Raw genomic sequence first — 20,182 nt, forward strand, 5'->3', positions numbered from 1 at the left:
GTTTTATGTGACACAGATGTAAACCACAATAATATATTTATTACTCGAGGGTGATGTTTTTGTTACTGCAGTGTAGTTACAAAATGTTGAATGAAACATCACTGTCTATTTCAACTTCACTATTAATAAAAATAAAGTAATAACAATAGGCATATTTTAATCCTAACACCAAGGATGGGTTAAGAACAAATCGTTTAGAGTTGGCCTTGTTATATCGACAACCATTTAATAATCAATAACAATAATAGTTGTTTTTACGATAAAATTTAACGTAAGCATGGAAAAAAATTCCTCATTAAGTGTGAAGAAACATAGAGTTTTTTCCTAAAGGGGTAATCCCTCTCACCGCAACCCCAGAGAGAACAGATCTAACAGAATGAACGCGAACTTATTGAAATTACTTGGACACATAACTTTTTTGTCCAAAGAAATAAAACCAATAAACATATTTATCTTAATACAATGTTTATATTATGTATGTAAAGTGAAGGAAGGCTATTATTAGTATAAATAGTAGATGTAGTCTCTAGTTGTTTATATTGTAAACTCAAATGTAATAAATCGTTGTAAAAAATAAAATAAAAAGGTTATTGAAAATGATGTTCTCTTTGGAAAATTTAAAATATACAAAAGATTGGAACGTACAAAAAGCAGCACGGTATAGCTCTGTTGTATTTTTTTCGTTCGATATCCTTTAGTCTCAGGTTCTATTAGAATTTCAATCGGATAGTGCACACAGAAACAACTTCGTTTATGAACGTCGGAGCATGATCTAGGATTACGCGATACAGGAGGAACACAATTTCACCGATATGCAAATCTTTTAACAAATCCGACAATATAAAAAAGAATCCGTGCTAAATTTATCACTCAATTGATTTTAAGCCTTTTAAAAATAAAAGATTTTGTAAAACTAAAAGATTGATTATTCGTGTAGTAAATTATAGCAAATTTATTTATCAAATTGTCGTAAGATTTATATTATTATTAAAGCGATAATGACGCCCAAAACAAATCAAAATTTATTTCTTTGCTATTATTTCTTTTGTTATCCGCGTTCATATCTAATTGCGATATATATTCCTTGAAACGTACAAAGAGAATTTTATTTTTTTAATCAAAAACAAAATCTTTGAGGAAATCATTACCCTGAGTCAAATCTCGTCGCAATTCAGTTGTATCCTCAAACCATTGAATAGTCCAATAATTTTTCCTGCAAGGACCCGTGAAATTACTCCGTATCTTAGCGACAATGTAATTGGAAATACGGCATACAATAGCAATTTATCCTTTGCGATTAAATAACCAATCCGGACAAAGAAACGTAACCGAAAACCCTAACGGTCGTATCATTCAAATGAAGGCGCAGTTTTTTTACATTGATTTTCATGATTATAGCTTTTTTATTTTTTAAATATGTAGCCTTCTCTCACTGTTTGTTAATTTGTGAGTTTACCAACAACGTTACAACGCTAAAGACTTAAATTACCTTAATAAAATATAACAAATAACTGAAACATTTATGTTTTGAGAACTTTTTCTAAAAGGAGGTTTAATTTATCTGTATTTAATTATGAAACTTAGATATTTTATTTGAATTATATTTATAAATAACATGGCAAGATCGGACACAAAAAGGTCGGACGCTGCATTTAAAAAAATCTTTCTACTTTTCTTTCAACGTAACCTCTAGCGGTTGTATTCATAGAAACTGACCTCGTTTGGTATTAATCGCTAAAGGAAATAATAATTAATATAGGAGAGTGTATCAGTTATATTTCATTTTTAAATTATAAAAATAATTTTCATAAATTAATTTCATGTACAATAAAATAATTTTACCTTTTCTTATAAAATTTCGGAGCCTTTGAGACGGTACCACAAAACCACAGCGTCCTTAGCTACCGTAGTATAAAATAAATCTGTCCTTTGAAGTAAAGACAAAAGACTGACCAATTATATTAATTTGTTTACTATGTAGAACACAAGCTAAACACCACATACTTAACATTTATTAAATAACAACTATTTAAAAAAAAAAGTTTTTTTTTTTATCATAAGGTGGCAAAATCGTGGTGCCACCAAAAATCGCTGAAATAGCGAAACGACCGTTGCGCATAAGCTTCTGCAATTCTACTTCCCATCTTTTACTTCTAAAAAACGGGTGGGAAGGTACCACACTCATCAGACAAAACGTGGAATTTCTTCCCCAATTCGAGCAATGATGTTAAAGCAGGCCCTACCACTGTTAACACCAAAGTATAATATTTAATGTGAAAATTATTATTTAAACATTCGAATACATACAACATCAATACGTAAAATAAAATCACAAAGTCAGCAGTTTTAAGGGTACTTTTGAAACATAATAACTGTTGGCATTGAAAGCGAATCACGAATCACTCTACTCTCGTCCATACCTGACACACATTTCAACAATTCCTCGTTCGGTTAATCGAAGGAAAATTAGGTATCGATAAAGCATTGAAGCTTTGTGCCGTACATCGAGTCAAGAGAGGACACAGTAAAATTGGAAACTGTTGTAAGCAAACGCAAAATTTATATATATTTCCTATCAACATTATTAGAAGCAAACAATACATCCGTAAAAATGCAAATAGGTTTTTTTCTATTTAATATATTTTAGGTTAAAATATTCGCAATTATGAAAACCTATAAAACAAACATGTACAATAGATTAAGATATTATTTAAATAACAAAAAAACACTGGCCAAGTGCAAGTACGGGACTCTAAAAAATAGAAGTTGAAAGCGGAAACCTTAGATATATGGGTTCAGTGGTTCTACAATTTTTTCGGAGCGTTGTAACGTGGCGAGTGCCGTGGTAACTGAATAAATCAAAGAACAAAATTTTTAGTAGATGCTAATGTTTTTTCTTCTTTTGTATTCCTTTTTTGTACTGACTTTTTTCTTTAAAAATCCCTCGTGAGTATATCTTGTTCTTCTTGTTACACAGATCCCACGAAGATTATTTGTAACAAATATCACATCATGTATATTTATAGACTTTCTATAAGCCGCGACCTTGCCGATAAAAAACGAGGTTCCTGTACATGATTATGTTAAGTAATCACCGGTATACCTCCGTCTCCGACAATAAAGTCAAGATTTAGATGCGTCGTCACCCCTGAGGGGGCAACGGAACGCCTCTCTCACAGTAATTGGATTTTCAGATTCACGACGAGAACAGCAGTAATGTGCTACTTCATCTTACTCAGGTTTTGCCGGTATTAAGAATATAAAAATAATACAATTTAAATAATTATAAAATAAAAATATGTGATTGCATAAAATCTTGATGTTTTTGTCGCATTCATGTCATGCTATTTGAATCGTTTTTTTTAGTGCGTATGATCGAAAAGTGCGAAAAATGTTTGCGTCAAAACCCCCAGTTTTTGCTGCCGAAAATCTGTTAAACATATTGCCATTTCTTTTTTTTTTAAGGATAAAAAGGACAATATGTTCTTTCACCAGTTTTTCTTCAGCGAGAGCTTACGGTAGAAGTATTCAATGTCTACTAGAATTTCAAAAATCATCGATTTACATCCAATGTACCATTAATTCAAAACGTACTAATTAGTAATGTTGTATATTTTAAAGTAATTAAGTAGGTGCTATCAATAATTACTGCGGCGCTAAATAGGTGACCGGCGCAGCCGCGCACGTTTGTGGGCCATTCATTTGGCAAAGATTCAAATTGGTTACGTTTTACAATATATATTACAGTCACACTTCACGTACAGAAACCCACCAGCAGAGATTTTATTTATTTTCTTTTATAAAAGCATGATTCTAATATTAAACACATAGTTCTCATTAGAAATGTTAATTATTTTACTTTTCCATTCAGTGTCTTACTTCGATATGTAAGTTTCTCATAGAGTTTAATGTTTAGAACAAATGGTTGTCACTCGTAATTATAATTAACTTTCGATTAAAGTGCATGAAAAATCATGGCTGGTATAAGCTTACAAAATTTAGGTCCAACTTCCGCCACATCTCTCTCGTCAACCTTTCAGGTTTTTACTAAAAAGCGAAAGAAAAATTGTATTATAAATCTAATGGAATTACATTGAATCATTTCAAATCCATTTCTTTACCTAAATAACGTATTTGTACATGGCGAATTCAATTTCTATAAGAATCCACCTTTGAAACTGTTTTTACGATGTTTTAGCTATCATTGAACAGACATCCTTTAGAAAGACACCATTAGACGACAATATACTCTTTGGAAAAACGTAAAAGCGCAAACTATCAAACTGTAAATATCAAAGAAACGTCTAGAAGGAAATAAACTAGTATTTTGAAATTCAGTATCAAAACTGTTTGCGAACGGGTTAATCTGTGCCGTCAATTTGTGTGGCGGAGTCCGGCCGGTGAGATAACGAGGTGGATTGTCCGCTGCCCGTTACTATCCGAAGATCAGACGCGACACGTGGAAGGGGATTAAAACCTCTACGAAACTGGAATGCTACGACGTGTGAGAGCAATGACACAAGGAATCGATATTTGAGTTTTGATTGGTTAGGGAAGGTTAGTTATATATGTCATTGTAGTTAGCGTTTTTCTTTTTATTTATAAACTTTGATTTGCATTAAGCATTAACAAATTTGTCCAACTCCCATCTGTTAAATGTTTCGCTTTGAAAGTCTAGAATCAAAGAGAGGATCTGATCTGACCTCTGGAACTCACCTTTCAAATATTGGAAATATAATCTACGCTAATTTGTGATACTTAAATTTATTCTGTAAAATAACTGTCCTATTTTTGTATTTAAATTACCAACTATATATCATTATTAAAAAATCGTATCAAATGAGAGGAAAAAAATGAAAATCGCTTTTATTTTCCTGCATCCAAAAAGAATGATAGTGGATTGGAATGCTGCGGAGCTATTCGATGTATACAGGCAGAAAAATATCAAAAGTAGTGTGAAATTGTTTTAATAGATGACTGATCAATAAAGTCATAAATATTATCGGTACGTTTACTCTCAAATCCCGAGCAATTTTTGCGAATCATAGTTATAAATTCATAGTAACGTGACACCAGATACTGGCATTATTTACACAAAACCACCACTGAATTTCATTTTTATAAGTCTAGTAAAAGACAAAGAAGAAAAAGTTCTTTTTACAGACGACTGAATATAAATAGGAAAGAAAGTGAAATATAAAGCAACAGAGGCTTTTTTGAAATGAAATATATAAAAAAAACATCATTGTTATGCAGGGAATTACATTCACTTTACAAAACATATTAAAAAAACCACTCTGACGAGGATTACAATATATTTTGTTCATTCCCCTTTATCTTTTTTGTTGTTCTGTTTTATTTTGATATTCAGCATAATTAAACCGCGTCAATCAAGAGGAGCTTAAAACATCCTATGCACGTAATCGCTTGCAGATTCTATTTATGAATTGATTGTGTTTGCTAGAAAAAACATGGCTTTAGATGAGAAAATTTTTTTTTTGAAGCTGTAACTTCATTTATTAAACGAAATTTTAATCGAAAAATTTGTTTGCACACTTCGGTATAAACTTAAACTTTTATTAAAATTAGCCCTTTTAATAAAGGAATTTAAATTTAACGAAAAACAAAATTAAAAAATGAAACTTTATTTTGTTTAAATTTAAAAATATATAAACGTTTTGTGAGTAAAACAGCTTATAAAGTAAAGCAGAAACTGAAGGAGATAAGAGACATCTAGCGAAAACCACCACAATTAAAAAAAAAACAGGTCAACTCTTGAAACCTCAGTTTCAAGCGTCTGCCGTGAATAAAACTAGAGGGCACTGTTGTACATAACTGGTACACTAAGTTTAACTTAATTAAAAAAAAAAAAATATTATACAGTGCATATTAAATTCAAATATTTAATGTATCGAACTTATATCCAACATTATGATAGAGAGAGGTTTTCTATGAGTAATATTAATAGTATATAATTTTGACCAAATAAAAGCCAAATCTAGCAACATTTTAAGCTAAAATCATATTAAGGTTATTATGAAAAAAGTCTTCAGTCTCTAAAGAATTTATTAAAATTCCCTTAAGAATTTGCTGCATATTGTCGGCTTTTAATAACGCTTAAAAAGCAGTAATAATATTACAAGAATATTACCGGATTACAATGAACATTTGAAGCTGTCCTTATTTTAATGTTGCCTACTGTTAAAGGACATTTAAAAAATACAGAATTTACAAACAATGCCTCACATACACAGAATTAAACTTTGACTAAATAAGTTCTTAATATTCCAAGATTTTCGTTCTCGTGGCCTAGAATACGTAACAATTAAATATTACTTTTAGTCGGCTTTAAGTAATAAACATTATAATTAATCATTATCTTTGTTAATTAACTTTTTATAAAGTTAATAAAAACAACGTAAAACTTTACAAAAATGATCAATTTCGCGGCAACATTTTATAATTCGAAAAGTCTAAAAAAATCCCTTTGCATTGGATCCGGAAACTAGAAACAAAAACCGCTTTATAAAATTATAATTTATACTTTCACACGTATAATGGCTTTTAGATGACCACCATAAACTCCGCTCGAATTAAAGTAGTAACTTTTTTCTTTAATAGAGACAGGTGTTGTTTTACATAAAGATAACGTTTAATCATACTAATTCTTACTAATATTATAAATACGAAAGTTTAAATGGATGGATGGATGTTTGTTTAAGATATCTTCAGAAAGCCTGCATGAATCTCGATTATTTGGCATAAATGTAGAACAAAGTCTGGAAGAACATTTTTAATTACGCGTGGACAAAGTCTCGGGCAACAGCTAGAATAATAATTATAATTTAAACAGTATAATAATATGAGATCCAAGTTTATAATGCTACGTTATGATAGGTCAAACATAAAATTCAAATAATTCGAGTTACATGAAGGTTCAGCTTACTGCCTGGCCTGTGTTTTACCTGACAAAATGTCTGACTGGCGCCGACGATTTCGACTATAGTAAAGTTTTATTATATATAACGTCATCCCTTTCATTATTTTTCTATTATGAATTACATAATCATCGTATGACATTATGCTATTATACAAAAAAAAATAAAAAACAATCACACGTTAAGTGTGAAACGTAGCAATCTGGCCATAGACGGAATTAGTTTCGTCCTGCTTTTAATACTGTGCATCCATATCTCGTCCTAGCTATTATAAGCGTGATAGTTTATTAAATTGCTTTATAATGACAACACTTTTCACTCATAATTAACTATTAAACATGTTTTTTTTTATCAATAGAAAAGTGAAATTCGCTACTTGTTCAACCGGTTATAGATAGTTCAACTCATCTTGGAGCGGTGACATGCAACAATAACAGTCGTGCTACACCTTGCATACGCGGTACATTTTATCCAATCAAAAACAACACAATAAGAAATGGGCAACGAATGACAAATGAACTGCACCAACCTAGGACCTAGGAGAGGCTACAGAGTCAGAACTAATTCACTAGTTTGTATCAACCATCTACATCTTTGTATTCAATAGGATTTACTATGTTTTTATCCTGCATCTAAAATCTGTTGCTTAATAATACAAGAGCTAAGCAGAAAAACCACGCGCCAACATGAGTTGAACCAACTATTTGTCTTATTTTTTATCTGTGTGTTATTTTGTCAGTCCGATCCGTTATCCTCGAGCCCACTGACCGCGAGACCGCGAATACTTATCACTTTCGCCTACTTCGTACGGTCATTGACTTATGATTGATAGTTATGGGTTCTTTTGTTATTTTTTTCTTTTATGTTTTTAACGTATTTGTGCCAGATCTTACAGACAAAAACTTTATATGGAAAATAGATTATAACTGTTAATAACTAGGCTAGCTTATAAAAGCTTTCAAAAACAACTTCATTTCTTTTTGAACTAGGTTAGTTTTGGTTAGTGCGTATTTTATATACTAAACACTAAGTTCTATACCATGAATAAAATGTTTATATTTTACCGTCATCATTACTTTTGACAAAACTGAGATAACAATTTGCTTTAAACAAAAATTTTGGTCTCAGAAACCCACGAGTCGTCATTTTACTATTAATTTACAGATACAGATATCCTATTAGTCGTTGCGAATCTTTTTTTTGTGATTGAAATTCCTCACGAAGTATTTTTGCTGAATATTTTTCTTTGTCCGTTATTAAATTTAATTTGCATTGTAATTAAAATAAAACACGCTGTATAGTTTAAAAATAACCAAAAAAAGAGCAACCATATTCCACTACACTAACTTGTTTTAAAACATTATTATTGTTTCTTCATTTTCCAAAAGAATGAGAGGGACAACATGTTTTATACAAATGGAAACACATCAGCGTGTTACAATCACGATAGGTTTGAGAGTCACGTCAAGCAATGTGCGTTCATACATTAATGCTAATTCGACGTAATGCTATGTAACAAGGTGTTATGTACTCGTTAAATAAAACAACACAAAGAGAATTTACATTATGTACGATTCACACAAACATTACATTGAACTTATAATTTATACTTCGTAATAAGCATGAGAATATAACAATAAATAAACGTATTTTCATGTAACGTATATTCTTTTACATACTTCTTTAAATATATATAATAATATATAATAACTGTACTTTTCATTAATTTTATATGCTTATACGCTCTTGTAAGTAGGTTGTGTAATCTTCTTTCTGAATATAAAAATTAAACTCAAAAAACTTTATCAGAATTTTTTCCTATCTTCTAGGACCTCCGATGACCTTAGATTCTCCGACATTTAATTGAATTAACAATCTTATATATATAAAATTATCGTGTCACAATTTTCTTTCCCATACTCCTCCGAAACGGCTTGACCGATTCTCATGAAATTTTGTGAGCATATTGAGTAGGTCTGAGAATCGGCTACTATCTATTTTTAATCCCGCGCGGACGGAGTCGCGGGCGACACTTAGTAATGTCTAAAGTTACCTTAAATTAACTTTCATAGAAACTGTAAACTGTGTTAACTTCCTGCCAATTTTGAAAGCGTAGACGATAACGTGTATATGTATATTAGGTGATTTGTTTGTATGTACCGTACACGTTAGCAGAGAACTGTTTGCTTCAAAGCTTACGGTACTCCGCCAGTTATCATGACATACAAATTTCCAACTCTCTAGTCAAAGATAACTTCAGGTCACTAACTTTATAAATCAGTTTTTTTTTCTAATTTGATATGTAAAAATACTGGCACTTAAGAATGAATGACTGAAAAATATACTTTTGTTTAAAAATAAAAACTGAAAAAATCAGACACAAGAAACAGATTGAATTTAGTACATCCCAGATAATTTACGTACCATCGAAAGACAATGTACCCTTATGCCATAAAAGTAATTTAAACTTATGTTAAACTTATAACTATAACTTATATATAAACTTTTCTTAAAGGATGGAATCGTAAAAAAACATTGGTTAAGAACATACGAAGGGAAAGTAATAACATTAAAAAGATATGAATATTCACTGATTTAAGACTAGCAACAGATGATTAATGTTTTTTTTTACCTTTGTATATCTTCATCCTTGTTTAATTAAAAAGGTGTTCATAATATCAGTATATTAAGCACTTTACACAATAAAATGCTTCATTAAAACTCTACAAGCTTTCGGCTAAACTTTTTCGCAGTCTAAAAATTTAATTAAGAAAAGTTTTCCCATAGTAATTTTAACAATAATTTGCCTATTTTGCTCTCATAAGGCATCTTAATTTGTTAATTAATGGTTCTATTCATAAATACGGTAAGAAAGCTTCGATAGGATTAAGTATACAATTACCTCGACCCAGTAAAAAAGTATAATAAAGTGTTCTCTTATCGGAGACCTCTTTGTAAGCTATTGCGGTGAGTTAGCGGTACATACAAGTGCACGGTCAAGGCTGGTTTAAAGCCGCGGTCAGTTCACAACGATCACTCGCTGTTGGCTCGTCGAGAATACGCGACGCTAGATAATAGTTTTTTTTTTTCAAAATATCGCATAGATAAAAAATATTTTTAATTTAGTTATCCTTTTCGGTAAGTCTTCAGATAGGTTCATAAAAAAAAGGAATTATTTTTTATAATATTTAAATTTCTTTTAAACTTTTTTTATTTAAAAAATATGGATATTTACTTTATTCATCTGCAAATACGTAAAAGAATAATCATCAAAAATTTACTTGCAGAAATAATGAACAAAATATTGTGGATCACATTTGTGACCATTTATATTAGTTACGTTCAAAGTGCTATTATCGGCAAAGATGAATTTGTCACGGTCGAGGATAATCCGTACCAGAATGTCAATGATATTGCAAACCCAGATGTAGGAAGTGCAAGAAACGAAAGAATATTATGGCCTTATGTTGCGGAAAGTACGACTAAGTCTGAAAATGAAGAAAATGAAACTGATGAAAATGAAAACAAAGATGTTAAACCGAGAGAGAAGAGGTTTTTGCATTGGTCGTATCCACAAAGTCCAATTGTCGATATGATGATGCAAACAATGTCAGTTAATTATTCTCCCAATGTAGCTGGAGATCCTTTCGATTTTCTACGGGATTCATACCAATTGCCAGAAGGTAAGCGCTTCTTTTTTTACTTATAAAATGTGCAAAGATCTAATCAAATTAAAATGTATCACTGGTTGTTTTTGGCAATGTAATGATTGTATTTGTCAAACATCTTATCACCTAACGTAAGAAGAACACGTAATTGTAACACTTTCAAAAGCTTTTGTTACAAAAATTCATCACAGCAGTTTGTTATAATTAACAGTGAACAAAATGTCGTTAAAAATGTTAAAAAGTGGCGGTCTTTCATCAGATTTATAATTTGAAATTCATTTTCGATCTTAATTTAAAATTAATATATAAAAGGATGGAAATAGGAAGTGGATTTGACGCAGAACGCGATTAGCGACAGGTTTACATGGGGCGCACAGACGGAGGAAATATTCTTTACCTGTACGGCCTATCCTTCGTCGATTCAAGATAGACATAGCATATGCAATTGTGGACGTCTACGGTCTCTACGCTACGCTATTTCGGCTAATTCGCTTACCGACTTATCATTAAAAAACATGGTGAAAATTAATTAAGCACAAAATACACGCTTATAATATTTTCATTATTAATACACAATGAAGCTGCACTCAGAGACTGCAGTAAAACTTCCATTAAATAAGGAGGTCATATCGTGAATCCTAGATTATTCTCATGTATGATGTATTTAAGCGATAATCTAATGTTCTCACAAAACATAAAAAACAATATGATATAACCTAATCTGATTCAATTTACCTTCAAACAATTTTTTAACAATGGTTTTATACTATTCAAGTATAATCAGGGCCAAAACACAGAAATTAATTGTTGATTGTTTCTCGCTCGCGAGTAACGTTGCTTTAATGATGACCGGATATGCATAGAAGGGATTCATTATATACGTTAAATTACTGTCTTTATTCACTATTATTTACACTCAATATTCGCGTATTAAATCAACGTATTTGTTTTTTTGTTTTCTTACAATAAGTTTTAAATGACAGTGTTGCGATTTATGTGGAACTTAAGAATACAATAAATACTATTTTTGATATCTTAGTATCGTATCTTATCTTACTAATATGAAAAATACGAATGTTCAGATCGATGGATGGATGTTTATTAGAAAGTATCTCCAGAACAACTTAACAGAGCTCGCTGAAATTTGACATAGATGTAGAGCACGGTCTGGTCTCTATAATTCCGCGCAGACGGTGTCGCGGACGACAGCTGGAAATGGTTAAAGAGAGGGATTCTCTCATGACTCCAATGAATCCACAAATCGCATCTATTTAAGCCATTGCTTAGGATGATTAGAATTAACCACTGTTTTTTTTCAATAATTTTATGCAATATTAACAGCTGCTTTACCTTATGTAGGTAAAATATCGTAATTATAAACATAAGTAAAGCCTAGCGAATTACACAGGCATTTCGTGATTCAAATAAATAACAAACATACTACTCATTTCTCAATAAAACAATAAAGGTGTTGAGTAAACTGTAAACTATTTTTTGTGATAGCTTAGGAATTCTAAATTAAAGTACTAACATAAGGAGTTAATAATCGCCTAATATAAGAATGCTTCTTTCTTTAGGTTTTCTGATACGACCTACAATTTTATTAGAGCTTAGAATTTTATTTAAAATGTATTATAGTTTTTTTATCATCTATATTAAGTCACTATGTTGTTTTAACTTGGACAAGTGCATGTTTATAATATGTGAATAATCAGTCGTATAGCGTTATTCACATTATTTACACATGCATCCTGTCTGTTTACAGTCTCTTTAATTTTCACATACATACGCAAAACAAACAAAGCTATTACAATAGTAGATGAATGGCATAAAGCATACTAATGTGACCATAAATACTTTATGTTACTGGATATTCATTTTTGTTCAATAATTACGTGATAAAATAAAAACTAGAAGATGTTGTGATGAAATAAGATTAACAAACGAAATTTATGACGAGAAACTAAGTGGCAGCGTTATTTAGAGGACCCGAAACCGATGTGCATGTATTGATGTATAAATGTAGAAGGAGCGAGAGAAGTGTGACGCGACAACGTCAAATGGGGTTCCGTGGTCTATATTAGGCGCGGTCCTGTCATGGGCGGGAATAATGTTATTGTTAGTATAATATCGCTATTGTTATCCATTGTAAATAAAAAAGAAGTTCATCCATAAAACAATCAAAATCCGGATAAACGGAAAAAACATGGTCACCTTAGTTATATCACTGCGATCATACATAAGTGATTTTATAAAAGAATCTTATTGAATCTTATTATAGTTGAGAAAATTCTGTGTATAAAAGAATCTTTAACAAGAAGTTAATATTTTAGGTAAACTGCTGGAAGAGTATGATTACATAATCGTCGGTGCTGGCACTTCTGGGTCAGTTCTAGCAGCGCGGCTCACTGAAGGCAAACCTAAAGCAACTGTTCTGTTGCTTGAAGCTGGCAAACCTGAGATGCTGCTGTCAGATATACCAGCCCTTGCGCCTTATATCAAACTAACACATTACGTGTGGCCATATACTATGGAACATCAACCAGGAGTGTGCTTGGGTAAGTTTTATAGACGTCTTTTTCGTTATCCAGCACTATTCGCCAACATGTTGGCCAACACCATTCGCGAACATGTTGGCCAACGTGTAGAGTGGATGTTTGTGCGTTTGTGTTAGGACGATGGGTACATATCGATGGTCGGTGTCGATTTTTATTATAATACTGCTACTCAATTGAAAAGTGCATGTGAAGCACTCTTATAGCGGCTAATAAGTACTTGTACGAGTATATTGCTCAAACAGATGCGAGTGTTTACATAAACAAAAGTGTTATTATCAAAGAACGACATTTATTTACCAAGAATATCTTCTACAGTAAGCAAGAAAAGGATGTTAAGTAAACGAAAAATAAGCCAAATTGGTCCCAGTTTGTTTTCCCGGTTAAAGCTAGTTAACAAGGTTAGCCTATTATCGTATTTATACCGCTTAAGGAAAACAGCGAACAAAAGATAATAAGCACTCTCAATTGATACAAACTTTGGATAGCTCGTTGTTACTGAGAAGATTCTAAAGTACTATTATTTAAAAATAGCGCTTTAAATTCTTAAAAACCATTTAAATTGGATAGTAATATTTTTAAGTACTTATTTTTCATTTGAATTTTGCATGAAATTGTTAAACATGAATACTAAATACTAAATTTATCTTAAAAATAACAATCAATTAATTTAATAGCACTAATAACTTGACTCAACTATTTACAAACACAAAGTAATAAAAAGTAATAAGTATTAGAATTCCTTACTTCAAATTGAACGTAAAATAATTTACACTTATTCCAACTATGGGCGCGGTTAAATTGGAATTTCATAAAAAGAGTCGCAATTTCATCTTATGTTTATAAAAAGACTGGGATGGTCATTTAAAAGTAGAAAGAAACCGGTTCGGAAACGAGGAATTCAAATTGTAAACAACTTATACTTCCAAGTCCTGTCTGAACCCATGCTTTATTATTATGGAGATTTTATAGCTGCGAATTCCATGCAAGGACATCAATATGACTATGGAATGCAATAAGAAATTTGTCATACTGTACATTTAATGAAATTTATTAACGAATAAAAATAGGATTGATAAAACTACGCAGTTGCGTGTACTGTAAACAAAACGATCAAGTACCTATACAATTTTGATCCTGCATTAAGTTTATAACTGTGCGTTAATAGAATTCAATTAAATACACGTAGTAAGAAAATAATGGGAAGTATTTAGACTCAATTTAGACGAAACAGGTTGTTGAAAATTACGAGATAATCTTGATTAATCGGATAAACAAAAAGATTAATTATGTGTTTAACTATTCAGATATCATTGTTAGGCATATCTCATTATTAAAATAGAATATTCTGTAAACTTCCTGATATACTATATAATATCTTCCGTGTGATTATAGGCAGTGAAGAACAGCGTTGTTACTCACCCCAAGGCAAAGCTGTAGGGGGCAGCAGTGTTGTTAACGACATGATTTATTCCCGCGGTCGACCTCAGGACTGGGACAGAATCGCTGCCGACGGTAACTACGGATGGTGCGTTTGAAACTTACCTATCTCATGAACCACTTTGCATATTATTATACAGTCCCGTTTACCGGTGCCAGGGGCTCTCTAATAACACCTTCGGGAGCGCGTCTAAACTGTATCTTACTTATTAAGTCAAGACGTGCTTTGTGCAAAAGTTAAATTGGGATTTGCTAGTATTAGCTTTACTGTTGATACAAACAAAGAAATCTTTCTAAAAAAAAACAAAATACAATGATAAGGCTTAATTTTGTTTTTGTTCAGAACAATATTGGAAATCATTTACCGTGGGTTTCTCAGTTCAAAATCTACGTTCTAAACATATCTTTGTGCTGTCAAAGATAATGACAGGGATTACGATATTTTTTACAGAGATTTTGATGGAGAAATTCGCGGTTAGTAAAACTGTACTGAAACCTTACGTCGAGTTGATATGGCCTCATTTGTTTACAAAGTTATTTACACGTACCAATAACATAATGACGGAGTTTACGGCAGTATTTAAAATCATTTCAAATTGGATATGAACTGTAATAAATTAAATATTTCTCAACCAAAACATTAAATTATTTATTGAAGAGTAAACTTGTACCATTCAATAAATTATTCATATTCAAAAGCTGGAAATCAAACTACATCTGATACCGAATTGTAAAGCCGGTGTTTGCTCCCGGTATTATGGCTAATGGACCGGGTTCGTCCGATGAGTCTTCATTTTAAGAAGTCGTGCCATCTCGAAATTATATTTCATGGAATTAAACGTCTCGTTTTAGCCTTATTTAGAAAATTACTTGTTTACGCCTTATTTTAAATACACACCATTTTTAGACTAGGATTTCGAAACAGACGTCTGTCCATTAATTAAGTTGCACAAAACTTTTTTTATATGAGAAGGGGGCAAACGAGCTGCGAGAACACTGAGATCAAACTTGTAGATCTAACGATATTAGACCGTTTTTAAATGTAAGATATTGTTCATGAATCATGATAGGCTAGGATTAACGCTAATGTAGTCTCTTTCTCTTCCCACCCTTTTTCTTATAAGGAAAGAATGGGAAGTGGAAGTGGACTTTCCGGATAAGAGGGTGCATGGAAAGGGAAAATATTTTCTTTCTGTGCATTCTCTCCTCCGTCGATTAAGGGTAGGCAACGCATATGCAATTGCGTATGTCTATGGCAACGATCACTTCGCTATTTCAGCGATTTCAGGTGGCCGCTCGCTCGTTTGCCACCTTATGATATAAAAACAAAATGTAGAAAGAACGGCAGTCTTAAATGCCTTTATATGAACACATAAATCTTAAATCTAAGAGGCAGAAGTTTTATGGCTAAATTTCGATTCAACCATAAATCATTACTAAACTTCGTTCAACGTTATCTAGGTTTATATCAAATGAATTACTTCTAAATCGTGTAATATTTTAAACACCAAATTAACTTTAATGTTGCCATAGTAAATAAATTTGTTTAAAATTAATTTATTTTAAACTTGTAATGAAATAAGACTTGATAAAATCTTTTTTAATTTTGGGTAAAAGTTGATTTTTAGTGTTTCAAAAGCACTTCCTGAAAGAAATTTAAAACATTTTGTTTAAAAGATTATCTATAATAATACGCGTGTTTGTGTGTTATTTTTAAAATTATGTTTCCATGAAATCGTGTAACTTTGATTAGATCTGACAAAGGCCTACATAAAATATAGACACGCGACTACAAGGCTTTAATTGAAATAGCTTCTACTATAGAATGTTATAAATTATTTTTTACGTAAAATATGTTTACTTGAAATTATAATAGCTAGCTTAGTAATAATTTATTCTACATAGTTACATTGTTATAACATATAGTAACGAATAGGTCAAACATATCGTACGAGTAGTAATATTTCCTCGACTTGGAATTTTAAAGGTACTGAAATCAATATTTAGTAAACTCCCAAGTGATAGTTAAACTCGAAAACCTACTTATTACATCTTAATAATATGGATAAGAACTTTTAAATAGTAATTTAAAAGTAGTAACTTGATCGCTGTATAATTTAATTTTTGTATATAATTATTGCAGGTCTTATGACGAAATTCTGCCGTATTATAAGAAATCGGAACGATGCGAACTGAGAAAATACAAAAACGCTACGTACAGTGGACGTGATGGCGAGCTAACGGTCGAGAATGTCCCGTTCAGGTGAGTGAATAGACTCAATCACTAGAATTATCCACGCATCAAGACGAATTTTGATAAGGTATAAATGGACTATTTGTGGTTTGAATGATAACGTGCCTACAATCTTTTATATTTACGAATCTTACTATAGTGTCTGTCACATTTCGTTTTCACCAATAGATAGGAAATGTTATTTCATCGCTTGAAAAAAAAAGCGATCGAGCTGAAAAAGGCAGCATAGACACGTCCCATTTTTTCAGTTTATTTAACATCGATTCTACGATTTTTCAGGACTGGTCTAGTTGAAGCTTTTCTCGCAGCTGGACGATTGCACGGCAACCCGACAATCGATTACAATGCACCAGATCAACTCGGATTTGGATATGTTCAAACAACACAAAATAGAGGACATAGATTGAGCGCAGCTAAAGCTTTCTTACATCCTCATAAAAGAAGGAAGAATTTGCACATACTTACTGATGCCAAAGTAACTAAAGTAGTAATTGAACCTCAAACCAAAAGAGCATATGCCGTTGAATATCTCAAAAATCACATCAAGCACACTGCACGTTGTCGTAGAGAGATCATTCTAGCAGCTGGTGCTGTAGGTTCCCCACAACTGTTAATGTTGTCAGGCATCGGGCCAAAAGAAAAATTAGAAGTACTAGGAATTCCAGTAATCAGTGATTTAAGAGTTGGAAAGAGTCTATACGATCACATAGCATTCCCGGGAATTGTGTTTAAACTAAATTCAAACAATGCTAGTTTACAAGAACTTAAAGTTGCTACACTCCCAAATCTAATGCAATGGTTACAATTCGGAGATGGATTGATGACTACGCCTGGTTTAGTGGAGGCTGTAGGTTATATAAAAACTTCTCATTCTGATGGCAAAGTACCAGATGTAGAACTACTTAACTTGGGTGGCTCTATAGTATCGGACAATGGTGGTGCATTTAGAAAAAGTTTGAAAATATCAGACAAGACATACGTAACTGCATTCAGCGGCCTCCACGGTTGCGACACTTGGTCCGCTATTCCAATACTTCTTCATCCAAAGTCCAAAGGATGCCTCGAGCTTAGAGATAACGATCCATTTTCACATCCAAAATTATACGGTAATTATTTCACTGATCCACAAGATATGGAGACAATGAAAGAGGCTATTAAATACGTTATTAAGTTGGGAGAATCAGAGCCATTTAAGAAATACGGTGCCCAACTATACTTGCCATCATATCCGAATTGCCAAAGCCATGGTCCTGGTTCTGATTCATATTGGGATTGTGCTATCAGAACAATGGTGGTGTCCCTCCACCATCATGTAGGTACATGTAAAATGGGACCTCCTAATGACCCTGAAGCTATCGTAGACCCTGAATTAAGAGTATATGGTGTAGACGGACTGAGAGTTGTAGATTTAAGTGTTTTGCCTCACACAATAAGTGGGCATATGACTGCTCCGGCACTAATGATAGGCGAAAAGGCTGCCGATATGATTAAAAAGATTTGGTCAAATGTGGTCGTGTGATACTAGTTAGGTTTACTCATTATATTAATAAATTATTATAAACGATTTACGTTTTATTTTTTAACCATTTTATTACTTATATTGTGTTCTCTATTTTATGAGTTTACTGTATAAATAAATTCACAAATTTGAAAAGAAACGTAGGTTTTTGTTAATTGATCTTTTGTTTCAGTTTATTAGCGTTAAATACATCGACGGATCACAAGGTACCTTTAAAAATATGCGGTCATGACTTGATTCAATACCTTAAGGTTTGCTGAAAGATAGTATTTTATGCAACTCATGTTTCCGCGAAGAAAATTAATGGTTTCTCAGTAGAGTTCCATTAATGGGTCTCTGAATATTACCATAATAAAAATACTACTCATTTTAGTTTAACTAAAATATTCTTACATTACGTTCAAATTTAAATAAAGAATATCAACAATGAAAAAACGTTAATAAATACGAAAAAAAACTATTATATTAATAAAATGTACATGGACTCAATTACTATTCATAACAATATCTGGTAATTAAAAAAATACAATTTTCATACAAAATAAATCAAAACTACATAAATTGTTTGTTAAGATAAAAATAAAAAACGAGCTTCTAAAAATACCGTCTACATAAGCCTCAAGTGAGAATGTAATCGTTTGGGTATTCAAACAACAAGCTTCATAAAGGGAGTCCTCCGGAAATCTCCGAGCCTTCTACGCCTACATACTCTGAATAGCAACACCCTATCAGCCGCACTCATTCATAAGATACTACCGAAATAACATAGCAAAAATATATAAACGTGTCAAGACTCGTAGATTTAACCTATCCATAAAATTGTTTTATATTATTTTCTTATTAACTCGTTCTTAATTTTTCTAAACTTTCTTCAAAACTTCTTACGACTTAAGTAAACTTTTTAATAAACAGTAAACGGTTTTATGTACATATGTGCTAATTAACACCTTATACGCAAGAGTTGCAAAGTTACAATTAAGTATATTTGCTATTATTAGAGATTAGGCGTACCGGTACGCTGATAAAGTTGATGTACTATGGTAATGATGATGAATGAAATCATGATTTTTAGGGTTCCGTGCCGCATAGGAAAAAAACGGAACCCTTATAGGATCACTTTGTTGTCCGTCCGTCTGTCTGTCAAGACCCTTTTTTTTTAATAAAACTGCGATTGTTAATTTTACACTTAGGACTAAACTTAACACTAATCTAGTTACACATGTAAACATGTTTGCAATTTATACCTACGCAAGTTGTGTCAAAGTATACAGAAGTGATACATACGCTGCATAGATTCAATTTCCACTACTTATTGTGTTACTAGTCTCGAAATTAGGTTCCGTACATTGATAACTCTCACCGTGAATTTCCACATGCCTTACCACTTGTGTTAAAATATTTAATTATTTATGTTTTAAAAGAGGGTTAATACTATAATACGTTTTTATATACGTGTTTCCAAATGAAAAAGTTGAAATAAGTACAGCGTGAATATTGATTTCATAATACTACAGATTTTGATAGACCCCCTTTCAAAATATGTATCTTTTCGAGGTTATTTCAACGCTAGTTAAGTTATACACTAATTGCTTGACTGAAACAGGGTTGTTTCATCATCACCATTATCACTTCTATATTTGAAACGTTTTAATAAACTAATTTTAATTTAGGCGTAGAATTGGCTTATTACAAGTATAAAGTATACAAGTAACTGGATGATATTTGAATGTCAGTGAGATGAGTTCGGTTCGAGAATTCATAGTAAAGTCGAGGTTGCTCAATGAATGGGCGGGAAGCGCAGTCGCCCA

The 20,182-nt window shown here is 31.9% G+C and overlaps 1 protein-coding gene across 1 annotated transcript; it reads left to right on the plus strand.

The window, feature by feature from the left end:
- The first annotated feature begins 9,975 nt into the window (after positions 1-9,975).
- Positions 9,976-18,419, plus strand: LOC106126350 (glucose dehydrogenase [FAD, quinone]). The gene is made up of 6 exons (XM_013323971.1): positions 9,976-10,076; positions 10,226-10,621; positions 12,940-13,164; positions 14,557-14,689; positions 16,745-16,864; positions 17,135-18,419. Exons 2-6 carry the CDS (start codon positions 10,231-10,233, stop codon positions 18,372-18,374), a joined length of 2,109 nt encoding a protein of 702 aa, XP_013179425.1. The 5' UTR covers positions 9,976-10,076; positions 10,226-10,230; the 3' UTR covers positions 18,375-18,419.
- The last annotated feature ends 1,763 nt before the right edge of the window (positions 18,420-20,182 follow it).

The sequence above is a fragment of the Papilio xuthus genome, unplaced genomic scaffold (assembly GCF_000836235.2).
Source record: "Papilio xuthus unplaced genomic scaffold, Pxut_1.1 DF828952.1, whole genome shotgun sequence".
Classification (NCBI taxonomy): domain Eukaryota; kingdom Metazoa; phylum Arthropoda; class Insecta; order Lepidoptera; family Papilionidae; genus Papilio; species Papilio xuthus.

Coding starts and splice junctions, on each gene's coding strand:
- LOC106126350 (XM_013323971.1), top strand. CDS start 10,231: ATGAACAAAATATTGTGGATCACATTTGTGACCATTTATATTAGTTAC. Junction 10,622..12,939: donor TTCATACCAATTGCCAGAAG/GTAAGCGCTTCT, acceptor TTAATATTTTAG/GTAAACTGCTGGAAGAGTAT. Junction 14,690..16,744: donor GCCGACGGTAACTACGGATG/GTGCGTTTGAAA, acceptor TAATTATTGCAG/GTCTTATGACGAAATTCTGC.